At 40.1% G+C, this 18343-nt stretch overlaps 1 protein-coding gene across 2 annotated transcripts; it reads left to right on the top strand.

Annotated features, from left to right (window-relative positions):
* The first annotated feature begins 4330 nt into the window (after positions 1-4330).
* Positions 4331-17716, top strand: LOC104242382 (3-ketoacyl-CoA synthase 2-like). 2 transcript variants are annotated; one of them, XM_070156049.1, is made up of 3 exons: positions 4331-5026; positions 8114-8910; positions 17409-17716. In XM_070156049.1, exons 1-3 carry the CDS (start codon positions 4418-4420, stop codon positions 17437-17439), a joined length of 1437 nt encoding a protein of 478 aa, XP_070012150.1. In that variant the 5' UTR covers positions 4331-4417; the 3' UTR covers positions 17440-17716. The 2 variants fall into 2 exon arrangements, with proteins under 2 accessions (XP_070012150.1, XP_009795727.2); XM_009797425.2 differs by lacking the exon at positions 17409-17716 and having other exon boundaries at positions 4332-5026; positions 8114-9004.
* The last annotated feature ends 627 nt before the right edge of the window (positions 17717-18343 follow it).

The following is an 18343-nucleotide window of genomic DNA, read 5'->3' as shown; positions in this document are numbered from 1 at the left end:
ATTCTGGGGTCTAAGAGTAGTCATTCTTATTTTTTATTAATGAGAAGAATCGGTGGCACTTGTTTGATGACCTCAAAATAAACCGGCTCAATGTTGCTATCCGCCCGTTCAGTCTTTGTACTACCTTAACATTGTCAACTATGGTGATATCTTTTATGGATTTTATCTTGTCTAAGTTGATCTCTATTCCCTATTTGGATACCATGAAATCGGGGAACTTGCCCGAGCTAACCCCGAAGGCACACTTTTCCGGATTCAGCTTCATGTTTTATTTTCTCAATATGTCGAAGGTTTCCTGCAAATGCTTCAAATGGTCCTCTACTCGCAGAGACTTAACTAACATATTGTCAATATAAACTTCTATTGATTTCCCAATTTGTTCCTCGAACATCCGATTAACTAGGCATTGATATGTGGCACATGCATTTTTAGCCCAAACGACATTATGTTATAACAATAGGTGCCGAATTTACTTATAAAAGAAGCCTTTTCTTGGTTGCTTGGGTCCATCTAAATTTGGTTGTACCTGGAATAGGCATCAAGAAAATTCAGTATCTTATGTCTGGCCGTTGCATCAATCATCAGGTCGATGTTACGCTAAGGAAATGAATCCTTTGGACAAGCCATGTGTAGGTTCTTATAATCCACACACACTCTAGGTTTGTTTTCTGTTTTTTAGGTACAACCACTACGTTAACTAACCAATCTGGGTATTTAACTTCCTAGCTAGAACCTATTTTTAAAAGTTTAGATACCTCGTCTTTGATGAATGCGTGCTTGATTTCAGACTGCGTCCTCCTCTTCTACTTGATTGAGTGGAATTTTGGGTCCACGCTCAACTTGTGAGTCGTCACTTCTGGTGGGATACTTGTCATATCTATGTTGGACCATGCAAAACAATTGGCATTAGCTTTAAGAAAATCAATAAAGTTTTTCCTGAGCTCGGGAGTTAACCTCGTGCCCGGGTATACCTTTCGATCTGGTAGGTACTCGATTAGTATGACCTGCTCCAATTCCTCGATTATTGATTTAGTGGCATCGGGTGTTATAAAGGATCTCAGAATACCGTAATCATACTCCTCGTTTGCTGTGCGCTCCTCCTATTTTTTCGGGCCGGTCAGGGTCGGGATCGTTGATTGCTATTTGGTTTCCTTCTCTTCGACCAGTTCCCTACTTTTTTATGTCGAGACCGCAGGTACCAGGATTACTTCCTTGACAGCGAACATCTCCTTTGTGGCTGGTTGTTCCCCATAGACCGTTTTGATCCCTCCCAAAGTAGAAAATTTCAATGCTTGATGTAGGGTTGAAGGCACCGCCCTCATGCTGTGAACCCATAGCCCCCCGAACAAGACATTGTATCTCATATCCCCCTTGATCACGTAGAATTTTGTTTCCTAGGTGGTCCCGACAGTGTTGACTAGTAGAGTTATTTAACCTTTTGTCGTCTTGTATACCATGTCGAATCTGTTCAATACTCGCATTGCCAGTACTATTTGGTCCAATAATCCCAATTACTCTATGACCCTCCATCCAATGATGTTGGTCGAGCTACCTGGATTAATTAACACACATTTTACTTGTGATTTATTGATGAGTACCAATATTACTAGTGCATCGTTGTGAGGCTAGATGATGCCCTCAATGTCCTCGTCGTTGAATGAGTTGGACCCCTCCGGGACGTAATCCCGGATGCATTTTTCCCTTATGATAGAAATTTTGGTGCGTTTTATCACTGACCCTTGTGGGACATCCACTCCCCCAATGATCATATTTATCACGTGTTGAGGCTCCTCTTGCTCAATTTGTTTGTTAACGTCGCTATTTTTGAAATAATGTTTGACTCGCTAACTTAGGAATTCCCGAAGGTGGTAGTTGTTGCGTAGTTGATCCATTTCCTTCCTTAGTTGTCGACAATCTTCGGTCCTGTGACCATGAGTACCAAGGTATTTTCACACCAAGTTGTGATCCCTCTATGCGGGATCAAACTGAAGTGGCCTAGGACATTTGGTCTCATTGATGCGGCCAATGGACGACACTATACTTGCAGCATCCACATTGAAGTTATATTCCGATAATCTCGGGGCTTCCCTGCCCTCAAATGATTTGTCGAAACCGTGTTTATTCATCAGAACCCGGTTGCTAGGTCCTTGATAGTTTCTCTTGTTGTTCTTTGTTGGGTGGAGACCAGATCCGTTTCCCCTTATGTCTGAGCTATATGGTTGATACCAATCTCGGACTAGCCTTTGCTTCTGGTCCATAATCCTTTTAGATCTATCGTTCGATCCGCTAGGGTAAACAGACCCCGAGGGGGTCCCTAACTAGTCGTCCTCGACTTTGATCTTCGAATTACCTGTTATAGACATCGGTCCAAGTAACCGCTGGGTACTCCACTAAGTTTTGCTTCAATTGTGGAGAAGCAACGGAACTTTGGGGGTTGAGTCCCGAGTGAACGCCTGAAAGACCCAATCATCTGCGGCCAGGGGAAGATCTATTCACTCCATCTGGATCCTTGACACGAATTGCCTCAATATCACGTTGTCTCTTTGCTTGACTTTGAAGAGGTCCGGTTTTCTTGTCTCGACCTTGATGGCGCCAGTATGGGCCTAAGCATATCATCGCTCCTTTGGATAAGGTTTCCCCAAATTTCTTCAATAAAATCGACTCGATCTCGTCGTCTTCTAGGTCATTGCCTTTTATTGCGCATGTATAAGAGGTTGCATGCTCGTTCGGTCCCGTTATATTTAGGAATGTCGGGCATTCAGAATCTCTTCGAAATTGGCTTCGGTGCCGCACTCTGGGGGAAAGGCTTCTGAATGAATTTTTTGGAATCCGACCCTTTTAATATTGGAGGCACTCCCTGGATTTGATTGACCCTCTAATTGTAAGTTTCCACCTTCTTGTCATTTGCCTCTATTCTTTTCTCCCCAGAATCCACCCTCTTTGTTAGTGCTTTGAGCATTTTCATCCCATCGGAAGTTTCCACGAGCTCGATCTCATCTAGTTCCACATCAATCTGTTCATCTCTTTGAGCGCTTTCTCTAACCCGCTCAGGCTCGATATTGTTTTGGGCGTGACTTTGGGTTTGTAGCTATGCTATTGCCGCCTGCTTAGCTTGTAACATTTCGAAAATCAATCGCAAGCTAACTCCATCACCTTCCCTTTCAGGTGTTTCTCGAGCCGACGGTCGAGGTGCCCTGCGAATGCTATTTTCAGGGTTAGGTTGCAGGATGAGGTTGATGGCAACCTAGGAGTTAGCATCGACCTGATCAGCGATTGGGACACCATTGGGATCAACAGGGGGTGCGCCATTGATGGTTACCACGTTATTGTTTTCATCATGGTGGCCTAGCTCGATGTCAACGTTCAAGTGAGCAAACTGAGAATTTGACATTTTTAGATTAACCTGAAATCAAACTTCAAAGATCAAGTGTAAAATATGGTGTGTTATAGAGATTCATATTAAATCATCACTATTATCCTTAGCCCCACGGTGGGTGCCACACAATTTACCCTTAAAATGAGTAACAATTAAATTTGCAAGCGGTTTGAAGGATACGTGATTCAATTTACCATGAATGATCTATGAACAAAAAATAATTAAAGCAAAGAGAAACAAAACGATCAAACCAAATGTGATGGACAATTAAGCCTAGTTTTTGGATGAACACTAAAGATTGACCCGGTCGAGCCCTTGAGACGGGCTCGGTTGCAAATAGGTAAATAAGCACATGAAGAACACTATGAACAGTAGCTAGAGAACAGAAATAAACTTTTATTGCTTTAATATGCGTGTCAATAATGGTTTTAATATGAAAAGGTTCTCCCTTTTATATAGTAAGGGAATTTCAATCCTAGTACAATTTTAAATAAGGTAAAAAAATCTTCTCCTTCTAGTAAATGTTGATCTGCAGTTGATATCGGGCGGGATTCGCACCGTAACATCTGGTACATCCGGTTGAGGGCGGATATTATGACTCCTCGCTTATCGTGCCTAATCGTTTTTTCCTTTAGTCTCGGCCCTTCACTATGCTCGGACCCGATGCTTGGCCGTATCTGGTCCCGGGTGCATCATTCATCCTCCCCAGGCTCTGAGACGTGGTAACCCTTCGGCTTTACTCGAGGTCATGCCAGATCGTGCTTCCATCTCGTTTCTTTACCATAAAAAATTGGGGGTAATTTTATCCCCGATTTTGCCCGTACACAATTCTAAAGGACAAATTATATATAGTATTTGAATGAGCATAATAGATATAGGAAATTTAAATAATCAATACAAAATAATTGAGATCGAGGTAATGTTAATAGCTTTATTGTCCATACGCATCAAGTAATAAATGAGCCAACAGACCTTCCACTTTCCTAATCAACAATCCTTCGCTATAAATCACCCATAAACAATGCTGCTAGCATAGCTCATATGCTGAAACTCGTCATATTTGGCACCATGTTTTCGACGATCGATCTCATGGAATTGATCATAATATACCCTAAGCTTTTCCTCATTTTAGTGCCAACTTTAATAATTGTCATATTTTGGTATATTTTTTGCAAAAGCACGGCCGGGTCAAGTATTTTCCTGGTAGATTTTGCATGTTACAAGCCCCAGAATAACCAGCAAATTTGCAGACAGAATTTTCTCAACAGAAGCAGCAGAGAACTAAAGTTTAACAGTGACACACTGGAGTTCATGGACAGGATCTTGCAAAGATCTGGCTTAGGAGATAAAACGTATGTTTCTAAAGGCTTGTTAAGCGATCCTATGGATATGAGCACAAAAGCTGCTAAGGAAGAAGTGGAGATGGCGGTTTTCGGAGCCATAGATGAGCTTCTGCTGAAAACTGGAGTTAGATGTGAGGAAATAGGTATATTGGTTTCTGTCTGCGGCGTTTTCAATATTATGCCATCATTGTCAAGTGTCATAGTGAAACGTTACAAGCTAAGAGAAGATATCCGCAGCTATAATATGACAGGAATGGGGTGCAGTGCTGGTCTTATTGCCTTAGGACTTGTTCAAAATCTACTCAAGGTTCTTCTCTCAACTGGATCTCACCCTTTTTCATGTATGCTATAACTTCCTTTTTTTACCCCGAGGTTAAGTATCGTGTTTATAAATTTTATACGCCATTACATTATGTTAATAATAATTTTATTATTACCAAAAATATACAAAATAATGATCTGTTATATTCAATTATTAATTTGAATTAATTAATAGTACAACAACAACTCAGTATAATTTCACTAGTAATTAATAGTAATATACAAAAAAATTGTACTATCTATATACCATATAACTTAAATCGTTTTTCTTTGCCTCTTAATGCAACTTCAATTATCTTTCTATTTTGAATCATCGGATATCTGTATCTACTGGATCAACTAATAGGGGTTAGCGCAGCATAGGATTTATCAATATATTATATAACTAAAAAAGAATTTTTTTACCTAGCTACACAATGTAATTATCTGGGTGAAGGTATATGTGCCCCGTCACTATTTATTAAGGGAAATCACTAGATCGATATCTAATTAAGGCGTTGGATGTAGGGCTGTTCACGGTTTGACGGAAAACCGATCCAAACCGAAAACCAAACCAAACCGATATTTTTTTTGTTTGGATTGGTTTTGATTTTAAATTTTAAAAACCGATAATATTTGGTTTGGTTTTGGTTCTATTATAAAAAATCAAAAATTAAACCGAACCAAACCGATTAATTATATACAAAATTTAATAATTATTTATATACAATATAATATCTTTTTCTAAATAATTTTAAATATTTTATGCAATTTAATTGTTATATTGAATTTTGCTTTATCCTACTTATATCTTAAAGGATTGCCTAAGCCCAAAACAATAGGAATCGGCCAATTTTCTTTTCCTTAAGAGACATTAATTCTCTAACTCTCCGCATATACTTTTGCCTAACAGAAGAGTTAAAAAAAATTCTACCATAAGAGTAAAGAAAGCAAACTCAAATTACAGGACTACAATGGCTAAAGCTTGAGAAAGCAAACTTTTAGTTGTTTTTTTGTTCATTCTTTTCATATAAAGAGGTAAATAAACTTTCAGTTCCGAAAGAAATATATAAAAAAAATATAAATTTAGCAAATTATTTTTAGATTATTGTCTAGTGTTGTTTCACTATTATCGACTTATTATTAGCTTACTACGAACCGAAAAACCGAACCAAACCGATCCAAACCAAACCAATGACAACCAAACCGATGATTTGTATTTAATTTAGTTTGATTTTGGTTTTAAAATTTTAAAAACCGACTAAATTGATTTGATTTTAGTTTTAATCAAAAACTGCTCAAATCGAACCGTGAACACCCCTAGTGAGATGTCATCTATCCCACAATGTTCGCGGTAACTTCCCACCCACTTTTAACAAAATCTCCATACCTATCTATCTTTATAGAGAAAAAAGAAACTTAAATGTTAGACGTCTTGACCAATATTGGTTCTATGCTTTCTTTTCTCGGTTATTTCGACCTCACAACCTAACTACTTCCTCGGTTTCAATTTAAATGATATACTTTTTGTATTAGTTAGTTTAAAAAAGAATGACACATTTTTTCAATTGAAAATAATTCAATTTTATACTCTTCATTTTACCTATTTTACCCTTAATGAGAAGCTTTTATAACCACACAAATGTCATAGTCCCATAAAGCTTTTACCCCTTAAGTTTTTAAGACCACAAATTTTAAAAATCTTTTTTTTCCTTAAACTCCGTGCCGAATAAAACTAACTCATCTAAATTGAAACAGAGAAAATATTAGAAGAGAACGACTAAAATATCCTTTCTAATATTTCCATATTTGGTCTCACTACCAACCTTTTGTACAGTGATACCCTAAATTCATCTTATCTTTTGCTTTGATATGAACAATTATTTAGGAAATGCCATCTATCTCATATTATATAACATTGTTATTATCTTGTATTAGGGGCGTACACAGAAAATTTTATAAGGGGTGTCGAAATATATAGAAGAATTGGGATATAACTTTGTGTATTATATTTTTAAAAAAGAAATAGTCTTAGTCTATTGGCTTTGTTGAGTATTAAATTGGAAAAGATCCTGTTTGAACCTTTGACCTCTTATAGGAAAATCAAGCACCTAATCATCACACCAAGATATAATTTATATCAAGTGGTGTCATTTTTTTCTACTTATCTATTTCCGTACAATATTAATATTCATATTGAGTAAAATTTTCCAACGAAATGGTATCGCGTGACACCACTTCGACAAGCGTGCATCTGCCCCTGTCTGGTATACAAAATCCTTTGATCATTATTATTATTAATATTCTGTAAATATTTTCAATTATGAAATTGTGAGTTATAGTATTGTTCGTGAAGTTCTTTCACATGCAAATATTGAGAACCCGATGTTTGGACTAACATTGAAAAACAAATAATTTAATTCTCGTACTCCTAATGTTGTCGTTTTTCAACAAAAAAAGTATAAGTAATGTGAAAAATTAGTACCATCTCTTGAAGTGGCAATATGTGTTTTCCGATCAGTACTTTTGAGAATGAATTATGATATTTTATGGAGTAACTTTTTTTTTTTGAAAATTAGAAAAGTTAAAATTCTTAGGCCTTCACTAGATATTAAGTGTATTAGTTGACGCAAAACTCATAAATCAGACGTAGTGCCCGTTTGGCTTAGCTGATTTAGAGTAGCTGATAAGCATTAGGTGCTGAAAAGTACTTTAACTGTTGAAGCTGATTTAAAAAATAAACAGTTACGTGTTTCGATAAAAGTGTTGAAATAAATAATAAGCAGCTGAAGAATTAGGTATATGAAGAATTTTGTTTTAAAAAAATTATTTTAGTGATAGAATAGTAAATATTTTAGTCAAACCTAAAGTGCTTATAAACTGAAATTTGATAAGTTGGGGGAGACCAACTTATGCCTTTTGGCTTATTTTTGGCTTATAAGCACTTAACTTATAAACACTTTTAATTTTACCAAACGTGTAGATAAGCCAAAAAACGTATATAAGCCAGTTTAACCAGCTTATAAGCTTAGCCAAATACCCCGACAGTAACATACTAACATTGTTCATCCACTCATGATATACTGTTGTGCAGGTACATGATAATTCCTATGCCCTATTAGTAACGACTGAGAGCACCACAGACAACGTATACAAAGGCAATGACCGGTCAAAATTGCTAAGCAATTGCGTATTTCGTGTTGGTGCGGTCGCCCTTCTCCTCTCCAACAAACCGTCCAATCAGAATACCTGCAAGTATGAGCTCGTCCACACCGTCCGATCTCAAACAGCAAACAACGATCGCTCCTACAACTGTATTTTCATGGAAGAAGATGAACAAGGACATCGAGGAATCTCGATTAACAAAGATCTCTTGTACGCAGCTATGAAAACCATTCGATCAAACATATCCACTGTAGCTCCCCTAGTCCTTCCTCTATCTGAACAATTCCGTTACTTGATGAATATTATAGTGCGGCGCTTTCGCACGGGAAGTAAAATGGAGCCTTATAATCCTGAGTTCTCCAGAGCAATCGATCACTTCTTCCCACACGTCGGCGGGAAACCAGTGTTGGATGATTTGCAGAAGAAATTGGGATTTAGCGATGAACAAATGGAAGCTTCTAGAATGACATTATACAGATTTGGTAACACTTCCAACAGTTCGATCTGGTATGAATTGGCTTATGCGGAGGCGAAAGGTAGGGTGAAAAAGGGAGACACATTGTGGCAGATTGCATTCGGGTCGGGTTTCAAATGTAGCAGTGTGATTTGGCGGGCGACCCGATCCATTGATTGCGACGAGATGAATCCATGGAGCGATGAAATTGACGAGTTCCCCGTAGATGTTAGCAAGATCGGAGCACTCTCAGACCTATTCGTTGCTTCCAAGTAGGAAAAATGCATCTTAATCTCTAAAACCATTGTTTGGATGGTTGTTATGTATCGATTCATATTGTATCGTATGATATTATATTTTATTGTATTATATCGTTTTGATATACACAATATCAATATAAAGAATAACATTATTCTTTATATATAAAAAAAAGTAGGGTAAAAGATAAAATAGAATTATTTAATAATAAAGAAAGGCAAAATGAGAGAAAAATATATGATAACGGCGCGACCACATCTAATCCATCTTACATAAAGTACCACTTTCGTCGTTACGTAATAACGGATTAACAAAATGATATACTAAAATTTAAGTAACAATCAAAATAAATATTTTATTTAATGTAACCATACAATACAATAGATAACAACCGTCCCAAGCTGGCGAGCTATTCTTTTTCCCTCTCCAATTTTTTGTATGTCAAATTTTAATAGACCAAATGAATCCTTGATACAAGCCGGATGAGCACGCTTAATAAGGATGATTTCCTAGTCAATATCATATCATTAGAGTGCTTTAAAAGAGTCAAGATCAAGAAGGCTGTCACGATCCTGCATCCTCAAAACTCCATCATCTCCAACTGTAACATGCTTGGCACCACCGTACCGCACTGTGTCCCTAAGGACAAGAAAATGAGGGTCATCATACTGCCAATCTCTAATACGCTCCAATAATGAAGACCGAGTGACCGTACAAGCTAGAACACGACTGGGCTCAGAAACATCTAACCTTACGAACTGATTGGCCAAAGATTGACCATCAAAAGCAAGCGGTCTCTCACCGACTGGAATATACGCAAGGTTGCCCATACTAGCCGACTTCCTACTCAAAGCATCGACCACTATATTATCCTTCTCGGGATGATACAAGATGGTGATATCATAGTCCTTCAGTAGCTCCAACCACCTCCTGTGCCTCAAATTTAGCTCCTTCTGCTTGAACAAGTATTGCAAACTCTTATGATCCGTGAACACCTCACACGACACGCCATATAGATAATGCCTCCAAATCTTCAGCGCGTGGATAATGGCTCCTAGCTCCAAATCATGAATTGGATAGTTCTGCTCGTGAATATTCAACTTCCGCAAAGCATATGCAATAACCTTGTCATTCTGCATCAACACCGCACCAAGCCCAATATGAGATGCGTCACAATACATTATATATGGCCCTGAACCTGTGGCCAACACCAACACCGGTGCCGTAGTCAAAGCTGTCTTGAGCTTCTGAAAGCTCGCCTCACACTCGTCTGACCACCTGAACGAGGCACCCTTCTGGGTCAACCTGGTCATCGAGGCTGCTACAGATGAAAACCTCTCCACAAACTGACGGTAATAACCCGCCAAGCCCAAGAAACTCCGGATCTTTGTAACTGATGTGGGTCTAGGCTAGCCCTTGAGTGCCTCAATCTTCTTAGGATCCACCTGAATACCCTCTACTGATACAATTTGATCTAATAATGCAACTAAACTCAACCAAAACTCACATTCCGAAAACTTAGCATATAACCGACTGTCTCTCAGAGTCTGAAGAACGACTCGAAGATGCTGCTCATGCTCCTCTCGGCTACAGGAGTAGATCAAGATATCATCAATGAAAACAATCACAAAGGAATCCAGATAAGGCCTGAACACTCGGTTCATCAAATCCATAAATGCTGCTGGGGCATTTGTCAACCCAAATGACATCACTAAGAACTCATAATGCTTGTACCGAGTCAGAAAAGTTGTCTTAGAGACATCAGATGCCCTAATCCTCAACTAATGGTAGCCAGACCTCAAATCAATCTTCGAAAAACTTTGGCACCCTGAAGCTGATCAATTAAATCATCAATCCTCAGCAATGGATACTTGTTCTTGATGGTGACTTTGTTCAACTGCCGATAGTCTATGCACATCCTCATCGACCTATCCTTCTTCTTAATAAACAACACTGACACCACAGGGCGAAAAGCTAGGTCTAGTAAAGCCCTTATCAAGCAAATCTTGTAACTGTTCCTTCAATTCTTTCAACTCTGGTGGGGCCATGCGATACACGAAATAGAAATGGGCTGAGTGCCCGGAGCCAAATTAATACAAAAGTCAATATCCTTGTCGGGTGGCATCCTTTGCAGGTCTATAGGAAATACCTCTGGAAACTCACGAACAACTGGTATGGAATCCATGGAAGGAACCTCTACACTGTAATCGCGAACATAAGCCAAATAAGCCAAACACACCTTCTCGACCATTCACCGAGCCTTTATATAAGAAATGAACCTAATGGTAGAATGACCAAGAGTCCCTCCCCACTACAATCGAGGCAACCCCGACAAGTCTAAGGCCACGGTCTTGGCGTAGCAGTCCAATATGGCATGATAAGATGACAGCCAATCCATCCCCAAGATGACATCAAAATCGACCATATCAAGAAGTAGGAGATCTACAGGGTCTCAAGGCCCACAATAATAACAACACACGAGCGATAAATACGATCTACAATAATAAAATCACCTACCGATGTGGACACATATACAGGAGCACTCAAAGAATCACGAGGCACAACCAAATACGTAGCAAAATAAGATGACACATAGGAGTATGTAGGCCCTGGATCAAATAGAACTGAAGCATCTCTACTGCAAACTTAAACTGTACCTGTGATAACGGCATCAGATGCCTTAGCCTCAGGCCTGTCTGGAAAAGCATAACATCAGGGCTGGGGCCCACCACTCTGAACTACATCCCTAAGATGGTCTCCTATTGGCTGCCCTCCACCTCTAGCGGCTTGACCTCCACCTTTAATACCTCGACCTCCGCCTTTAGCTGTCTGACCCCTACCTCTAGCTGGCTGAGCAGGCGGTGGAGCACCCGGTGCCGGAACCATGGGACGAGAACCCTGATGCTGAGAACCACTCGATGCTCGAGAGCAATACCTAGTAATGTGCCTTGGATAGCCACAAGTATAACAAAACCTTGGCTGCTGAGATTGCTGACCCTAAAACTGACCCTGACGGCCTGAGTAACCATCCTGAAAACTCTGGAGCGAAAGTGCACTAATAGGAGCTAGTGATGCACTGTAGGGTAGCTGATCAGAATACTGCATATGAGAACCATGACCACCTGAAGCACCGTGAGAAGCCTGAAGTGCTGAATGAAACGGCCTGGAAGGATGGCCCCTACTAAAAGAATCCCTGCCTCCAGATGAGGTACCACTGAACCTACCAGAATGACGAGGCCTCTTGTCAGACCCCTGATCGCTCCCCTGAGCTAGAACAATCTCAACCCGCCTGGCTACATTGGCCGTATCCTGGAAAGAAATTTCGCTCCCTGTCTCCTTAGCCATCTGCAATCTGATAGTATGAGCGAGTCCCTCAATGAGCCTCCTCACTCTCTCTCTCTATCTCTTGGTGGGGAGTGTAAGAAGAACATGACTAGCCAAATCAACAAACTTAGTCTCGTACTGGGTAACAGTCATAGAACCCTGCTGAAGATGCTAGAACCGCATGCGGTAGTTCTCTCTCTGAGTGATAGGAAAGAACTTCTCCAGAAATAGCTGAGAGAACTAGTCCCAAGTCAAGGAAGGTGACCCAATTGGTCTAGTCTACACAAAATTATTCCACCATCTCTTGGCAGACCCTATCATCTGGAATACAGCAAAGTCGACCCTATTGGTCTCTACTATCCCCATGTTTTGCAACACCTCATGGCAGCGGTCAAGATAATCCTGGGGGTCCTCAGATGCTGCCCCACTGTAATGAACCGGGAAAAGCTTGGTAAACTTATCCAACCTCAACAAAGCCTCAGAAGACATAGATGATCCATCATCGGCTTGAGCCACAACAACTGGCTGAGCTACTCCCACTGTCTGAGTTACTGGAGCTTGGAACTGAGGAGCCATTTGCTCTGGGGTATAGGTAGCGGCAGTCTAAGCTCCTCCCCCAGCTTGAGAGACGGCTGGTGCTATAGGGAATGTGCCAGTCTAAGTTACGCTCTCCATAAGGCTCACTAGACGGACCAAAGCATCTTGAAGTACCGGGGTAGCGATGAACCCCTCGAGAACCTGAGCTGGCCCTGCTGGAACAGTCTGAGCCGGAACCTCATCATCAAACTCCACTTGAGGCTCCGCTGCTGGTACAACTACTCGATCTCTAGGCTAAGCCCTGCTCCTGCCTAGGCCTCTAGCACGGCCTCAGCCTCGTCCTCTACCCCTCGTATGAGCTGCCACTGAGGGCTCGGGCTGCTGATCAACTGATGAAGCGGTACGTGTTCTCACCATCTACGAAAGAACAGAGTAGAAATTTAATTAGCATTGAGAAGTCAAATCCCACGATAGAGAAGAATAGATATGAAGTTATTCCTAAGCTCTATAGCCTCTGAGGGATAAGCACAGACGTCTCCATACCGATCCCTCAGACTCTACCTAGCTTCTTCGTGAATTGTAGGACCTAGGCAACCTCGTGCTCTGATACCAACATGTCACGATCCGGATTTCCTACCGTTAGTGTCGTGATGGCGTCTAGCTCTTGAATGCTAGGAATCCAATAGTTACGGTTCTAACACATTAATCATTTACCCAAAACTGTATTAAATAATAATTAAAGCTAAACAGATATAAGTGCGAAATTTTTTATAACAGTTCAAAACTCTAAAACACGACTACCCTAGTGATCTGGTGTGTCAATCCACAAAATGTGAAGACCCAAAAGGTCATCTCTTATTTTAGAAGTCAAATCTGTATTCTGAGGCCTTAAGAACCTCCTTTTATCTTACCTCGATTTGCATGCGAAGTCCAAACGTATATCCAGAAAGCCCTTATGTGAAAATTTGAGAACAATGCTAAATTTTGCCTTTAAAAATTGAATTTATGGACTTTATTCAACATTTTGGGTAAACGGATCTGGACACGTGATTTGACGGTCATGGAGGGTCTATAGAAAAATATATGACTTGGGCGTATGCTCAGAATTGAATTTCGAGGTCCCTAGCCCGAGAAATAAATTTTGAAGAAAATTGTTTAACTAAAAAATATAAGGAGTTTAGAAATTGAATAATGAGTGAATTCGATGATATCGGGCCTGTGTTTTGGTTCCGGAGCTCGGTACAGGTTTAATATGGTATATAAGTGATGTCTGTAAAATTTGGTAAGAAACGAAATTCATATGACGTGATTCGGACCCTCGGTAGTGAAAATGGTAACTTCAAGAGTTCTTGAGATTTTCATTGATTTTGGTGCTAAATTCGTTGTTTAAGATGTTATTTGGGCAATTTAATCGCACGAGCAAGTTCGTATGATGTTTTTAGACTTGTGTACATGTTTGTTTTGGAGCCCCGAGGGCTCGGGTGAGTTTTGGATAGGCCGCAGAGTGTTTTGAGACTTAAGGGAAATAACTGTTATGTTGTAGATCTACAGACTTCGCAAATCGCAAATGCGAGCATAGCATTTGCGAAGATACATCGGAATTGCGATCAGAGGGCAGGGAATGGGACTTTCGCATTTGCGAAGTTCAATGTCGCAATTGCGACTCCAGCAGTCATCGCATTTGCGAACAATAGTTCGCATTTCGAAGTCAGCATCCCAGGCCAAGCTTCGCATTTGCGGTGCTTTGGTCGCATTTGCGAGTTCACATTTGTGAACCTGTTATCGCAAATGCGATATCTGCGACTGTGTAAATTATAACTTAGACGGGATTTCAAATCATTCTTTCAAATTTTCAAACCCCAAGCTCTCATAGGCGATTTTCCAAAAAAAGGTTCTTTCCAAAATCATAGGTAAATAACTTTTAACTCGTTTCATTCAATCTACTTCATCTTTTTACAAGATTTCATCACAAAATCTAAGGATTTTCATGGGAAATTGGGTGTTTTTGGGTGAAATTTGGGAATTTCGAAATTCGGGGATTTAGACCTCAAATTAAGGTCAGATTCCAAAATTAATTGCATATTCGAGCTCGGGGGTGAATGGGTAATCGGGTTTTGGTCCGAACTTCAGGTTTTAACCAAGCAGGCCCGGGGTCGATTTTTGACTTTTTGGGAAAATATTGGGAAAACTATAATTAAGCATTGGGTTGGAGTTCTTTAGCATTTATTGATGTTATTAAGCTAATTATGACTAGATACAAGTGAATTGGAGGTGAAATCTAGAGGGAAAGCGGTATTTGAGGCTTGATTGATGGTGGTGGAATCGAGGTAAGTATTTGGCCTAACCTTAGCTTGAGGGAATAAGTGTTGTGTCCTATTTGCTACGTGTTAGTGTTGTGTATGATGTATAGGTGTGGTGACTGTAAGCACGTGATTTTTGCTTCACGAAAATTACTCCAAAAAAGAAAAGAAAATCAACAAAAAATATATGTCTTGTCATTGAGTGATTTATATTTAATGTTAAAATGTGTGTTAGTTGTTATAAATGTTAACCAATATGTGTGTAATTTTGTTTTTAATGTAATTTTAATTTTTACAATTTATTTAGGAATTTTATTTTTAAATTTTGTTAATCAAAAAGAAAAGTGGGGAAAATCGGATTGGGCCCCAAAGTGAGGCCCAAAACCAACCCAAGGATCCGGTCCAAACTAGGCCTGCCCAGGCACATCCCGAAACGACGCCGCATAAGGCGTCTGATCTGAGCCGTTCAATCACACTCATCCAACGGTCTACATCCGCACCCGTAACCCGACCTGTTTAGCCGGTTCAACCCAACCCCTCACTTAAACCCAAACGACCCCGTTTCTATACCAAACGACCCCGTTTCTATACCAAACGACCCCGTTTCGTCCATCACCAATAGATCCAAGCCGTTCAGATCACTTGATCTAACGGCTCCAATTTATCTTCCCCTTCCGTATATAAACCCTCTATCATACCCCACACCCCCTATCCTAACCCCCCTTCACTCGTCTTCTTCACCAAACCCTGAACCCTATGAAACCCTAATGCCGCCGCTTTTCCCTTTCACTTGAACCCGGCGGCATGGACGCCGGTGACCACCTCCTTAACACCCTAGGACCACCTCACTGCCCTGAACATGGATCTGCTATCCTTGTGCTTTGAATCAGTCCCTAGTTTCTCGAATCTTCATTTGAAGATTCGAGTCGAACTCTGACCTACACCAAACCACACCATATTCGTACCAGACACTCCTCTGACCTCCCTCGTGACCAAACCAAGCTTGGTTTGGTCCGAATCTACCCACAACTCCTAGAATCTCAAATCTTAAGATCCAAATCCTAGAACACAAGAACCTGGGGAATCCGGCCAGTTTCAATAGAGGTTTTAGGTCTAATAGACCTTAATCAGGGTGTTCTCGGTTGAGAACACCCCGATTAAAGTTTGTTCGGCTTCAAAAGGCCAAATCTGATTCGGACCTGGTTTGACTTTTGTTAAAATTTTCAGTAAGTTTTTCTTTTCTTTTCTGTTTTATTTGAATACTGTTTGAGGATTGCCAGCATGTGTCGTTGTGTTTGTTTGGTATTTTCTGGTATTTTTCTTAATTCCTTCCATCTTTGTAAGGCCCTTTATTTGGTCGTTGGTTTTCTGTGTGTGTTTTGAATGTATTCTGTGACGTACATGTTCGATTAGGATAGTCGTCGCATAAATAATCCATATAGGTTCTCAGTAATTGAACAAAAGTTGTCTGAAGCCCTTTGGGTCCCTGTACGTGTTGTTTATATGAACGACTGATTATTACCTATTATAATTAGTATAGTCGACTCGATAAACGTCGTCGATTAGTTTCCTACGACTGAATGTTCAAATTTTCTAATTCATACAACTTCACGTAAGTGAACGAACTTGTTGATTGTTAATTGGATGCTCGACATGGCCTGAATTTAGCATATAACTGCATTACAAAACAACTGAAAGATTCAGTCTAGGGCAACTTCGATTTTAAACTTTCAGAAGTTCAAAATGCCCCATTGTTGCAGAGGGTTAGTACAGTAATAACCAAGAATTAACAGGGGTAGTCTGGGGTTTGAAAAGAACAGAAAAAGCTTAGTTTAAGTGAGCTGACAAATAAGGTACTGAATTAGGATTAAATTAATGCCAATGGGGAACAAGACATAAGAGTATGGGCAGATTAATACTTACAGGGATCCGGACAGCTTGACTGACCTGGATTAGCTTATAAATAAGGTGTTTTCAGAACTTAAAAGGGGTTGGACATTTTTTAGTCTTCAGAGAAAACAAGAAACATAAAGTCTCAGAATATTGTAACCAAACACTGTCTGAAAATTACATAAGAGTTCAAGTTGGTCAAGCTGTCTTGGCCAATTGTTGTTGGTTATTTTCCAAGCTGTTTGTGATCATTGGATTGCTGTTGCTATTGCCTTGAACATTCTGGTTTTCTCGGTTGTTTTCTACTCTGTTTCTGGGATTTTCTGCTTGGCGCTCTATCACTTGTGGGCTTCATAATTGTGGCTGGTTATTGCTGTTGGTTGTTGTTGCTGTGTTGTTGCTGCTTGGTTGCCCGTTGCTGACATCTTTCTTCTTCTCCTGTTTATTGTTCAAACATCCAGGTACACGACTAATACTGTCAATGTAATCTGAAGTTGAGTATGAATACAAAGAGAAGAGTTGAAGATCGTTTATTTTATGTATAGCCTGTACATTGAATGTTATGTGATGTATGATAGTTTACATTTTGGCTCGGATACTGAGTTAGCTTTCACATATAGCAACTGTCAATGTAGGGTAACTTGACATCCAATTGTGTGTGTAGGCTGTTGGATAAAAAATTTCGACCATGTAGTAGGCTGTAGCTCAGAAATTAGTTGTGTTTGTGGTTAGCATGTCCAGTAACGCACGAAAACTATTCATCATTAGTTAACTGCTTTTCCCTTTAATGAACTGTCCCGTTATAACTGATAAACCACGCCTTTAGAACAAAGAACAAGTTCACGGCCTCAACCTCATGGGGGTCGAGCCCAGGTCGAAACAGACCAAGCAGGCCCGCATCGGACAAACAGTGGCCCAGGTCCAGCCCATCCCGCATGAGTTGGATTTGGGCCCATAATGTTCGATCAGCTGTCCGTGTGCGTAGCCACATTTTCTTATTCTGTTAAAGCATTCTGAATCCTGCTATAAATGACCTGCAAGATATAATTAACTAGGACTATCTCTGTTTTCAATTAGTAGAGACAAACGTGACAAGAAACGCAGTTGCTATAGGATATCCTTTTAAAATAAGGACGAGATGAGCCTCGACAAATAAAAACGCACAAGATGCGGGGCCCTCGTTAAATGTATATATCGAAGCATTCAGTTTCCAAGGCGGGTCGTTTAGCAAATCTCACGACCCTCCCGGAATAATAACGCGATAGTCTCTTTAAGCGCGTATTTAATAATCTTACCTTCTTAAACTCGGGTGCACATTTATGTGACCCAAATCCAAATCTCAACGGAATCGAAATATGTTTCTAATCACGGGTACATTGATTGTGACGTGGTTCGA

This window comes from Nicotiana sylvestris, chromosome 9 (assembly GCF_000393655.2).
Source record: "Nicotiana sylvestris chromosome 9, ASM39365v2, whole genome shotgun sequence".
Lineage (NCBI taxonomy): Eukaryota > Viridiplantae > Streptophyta > Magnoliopsida > Solanales > Solanaceae > Nicotiana > Nicotiana sylvestris.
Note: the sequence above shows the minus strand (reverse complement) of the source record. Positions and strands in the feature narration are given on the sequence as shown.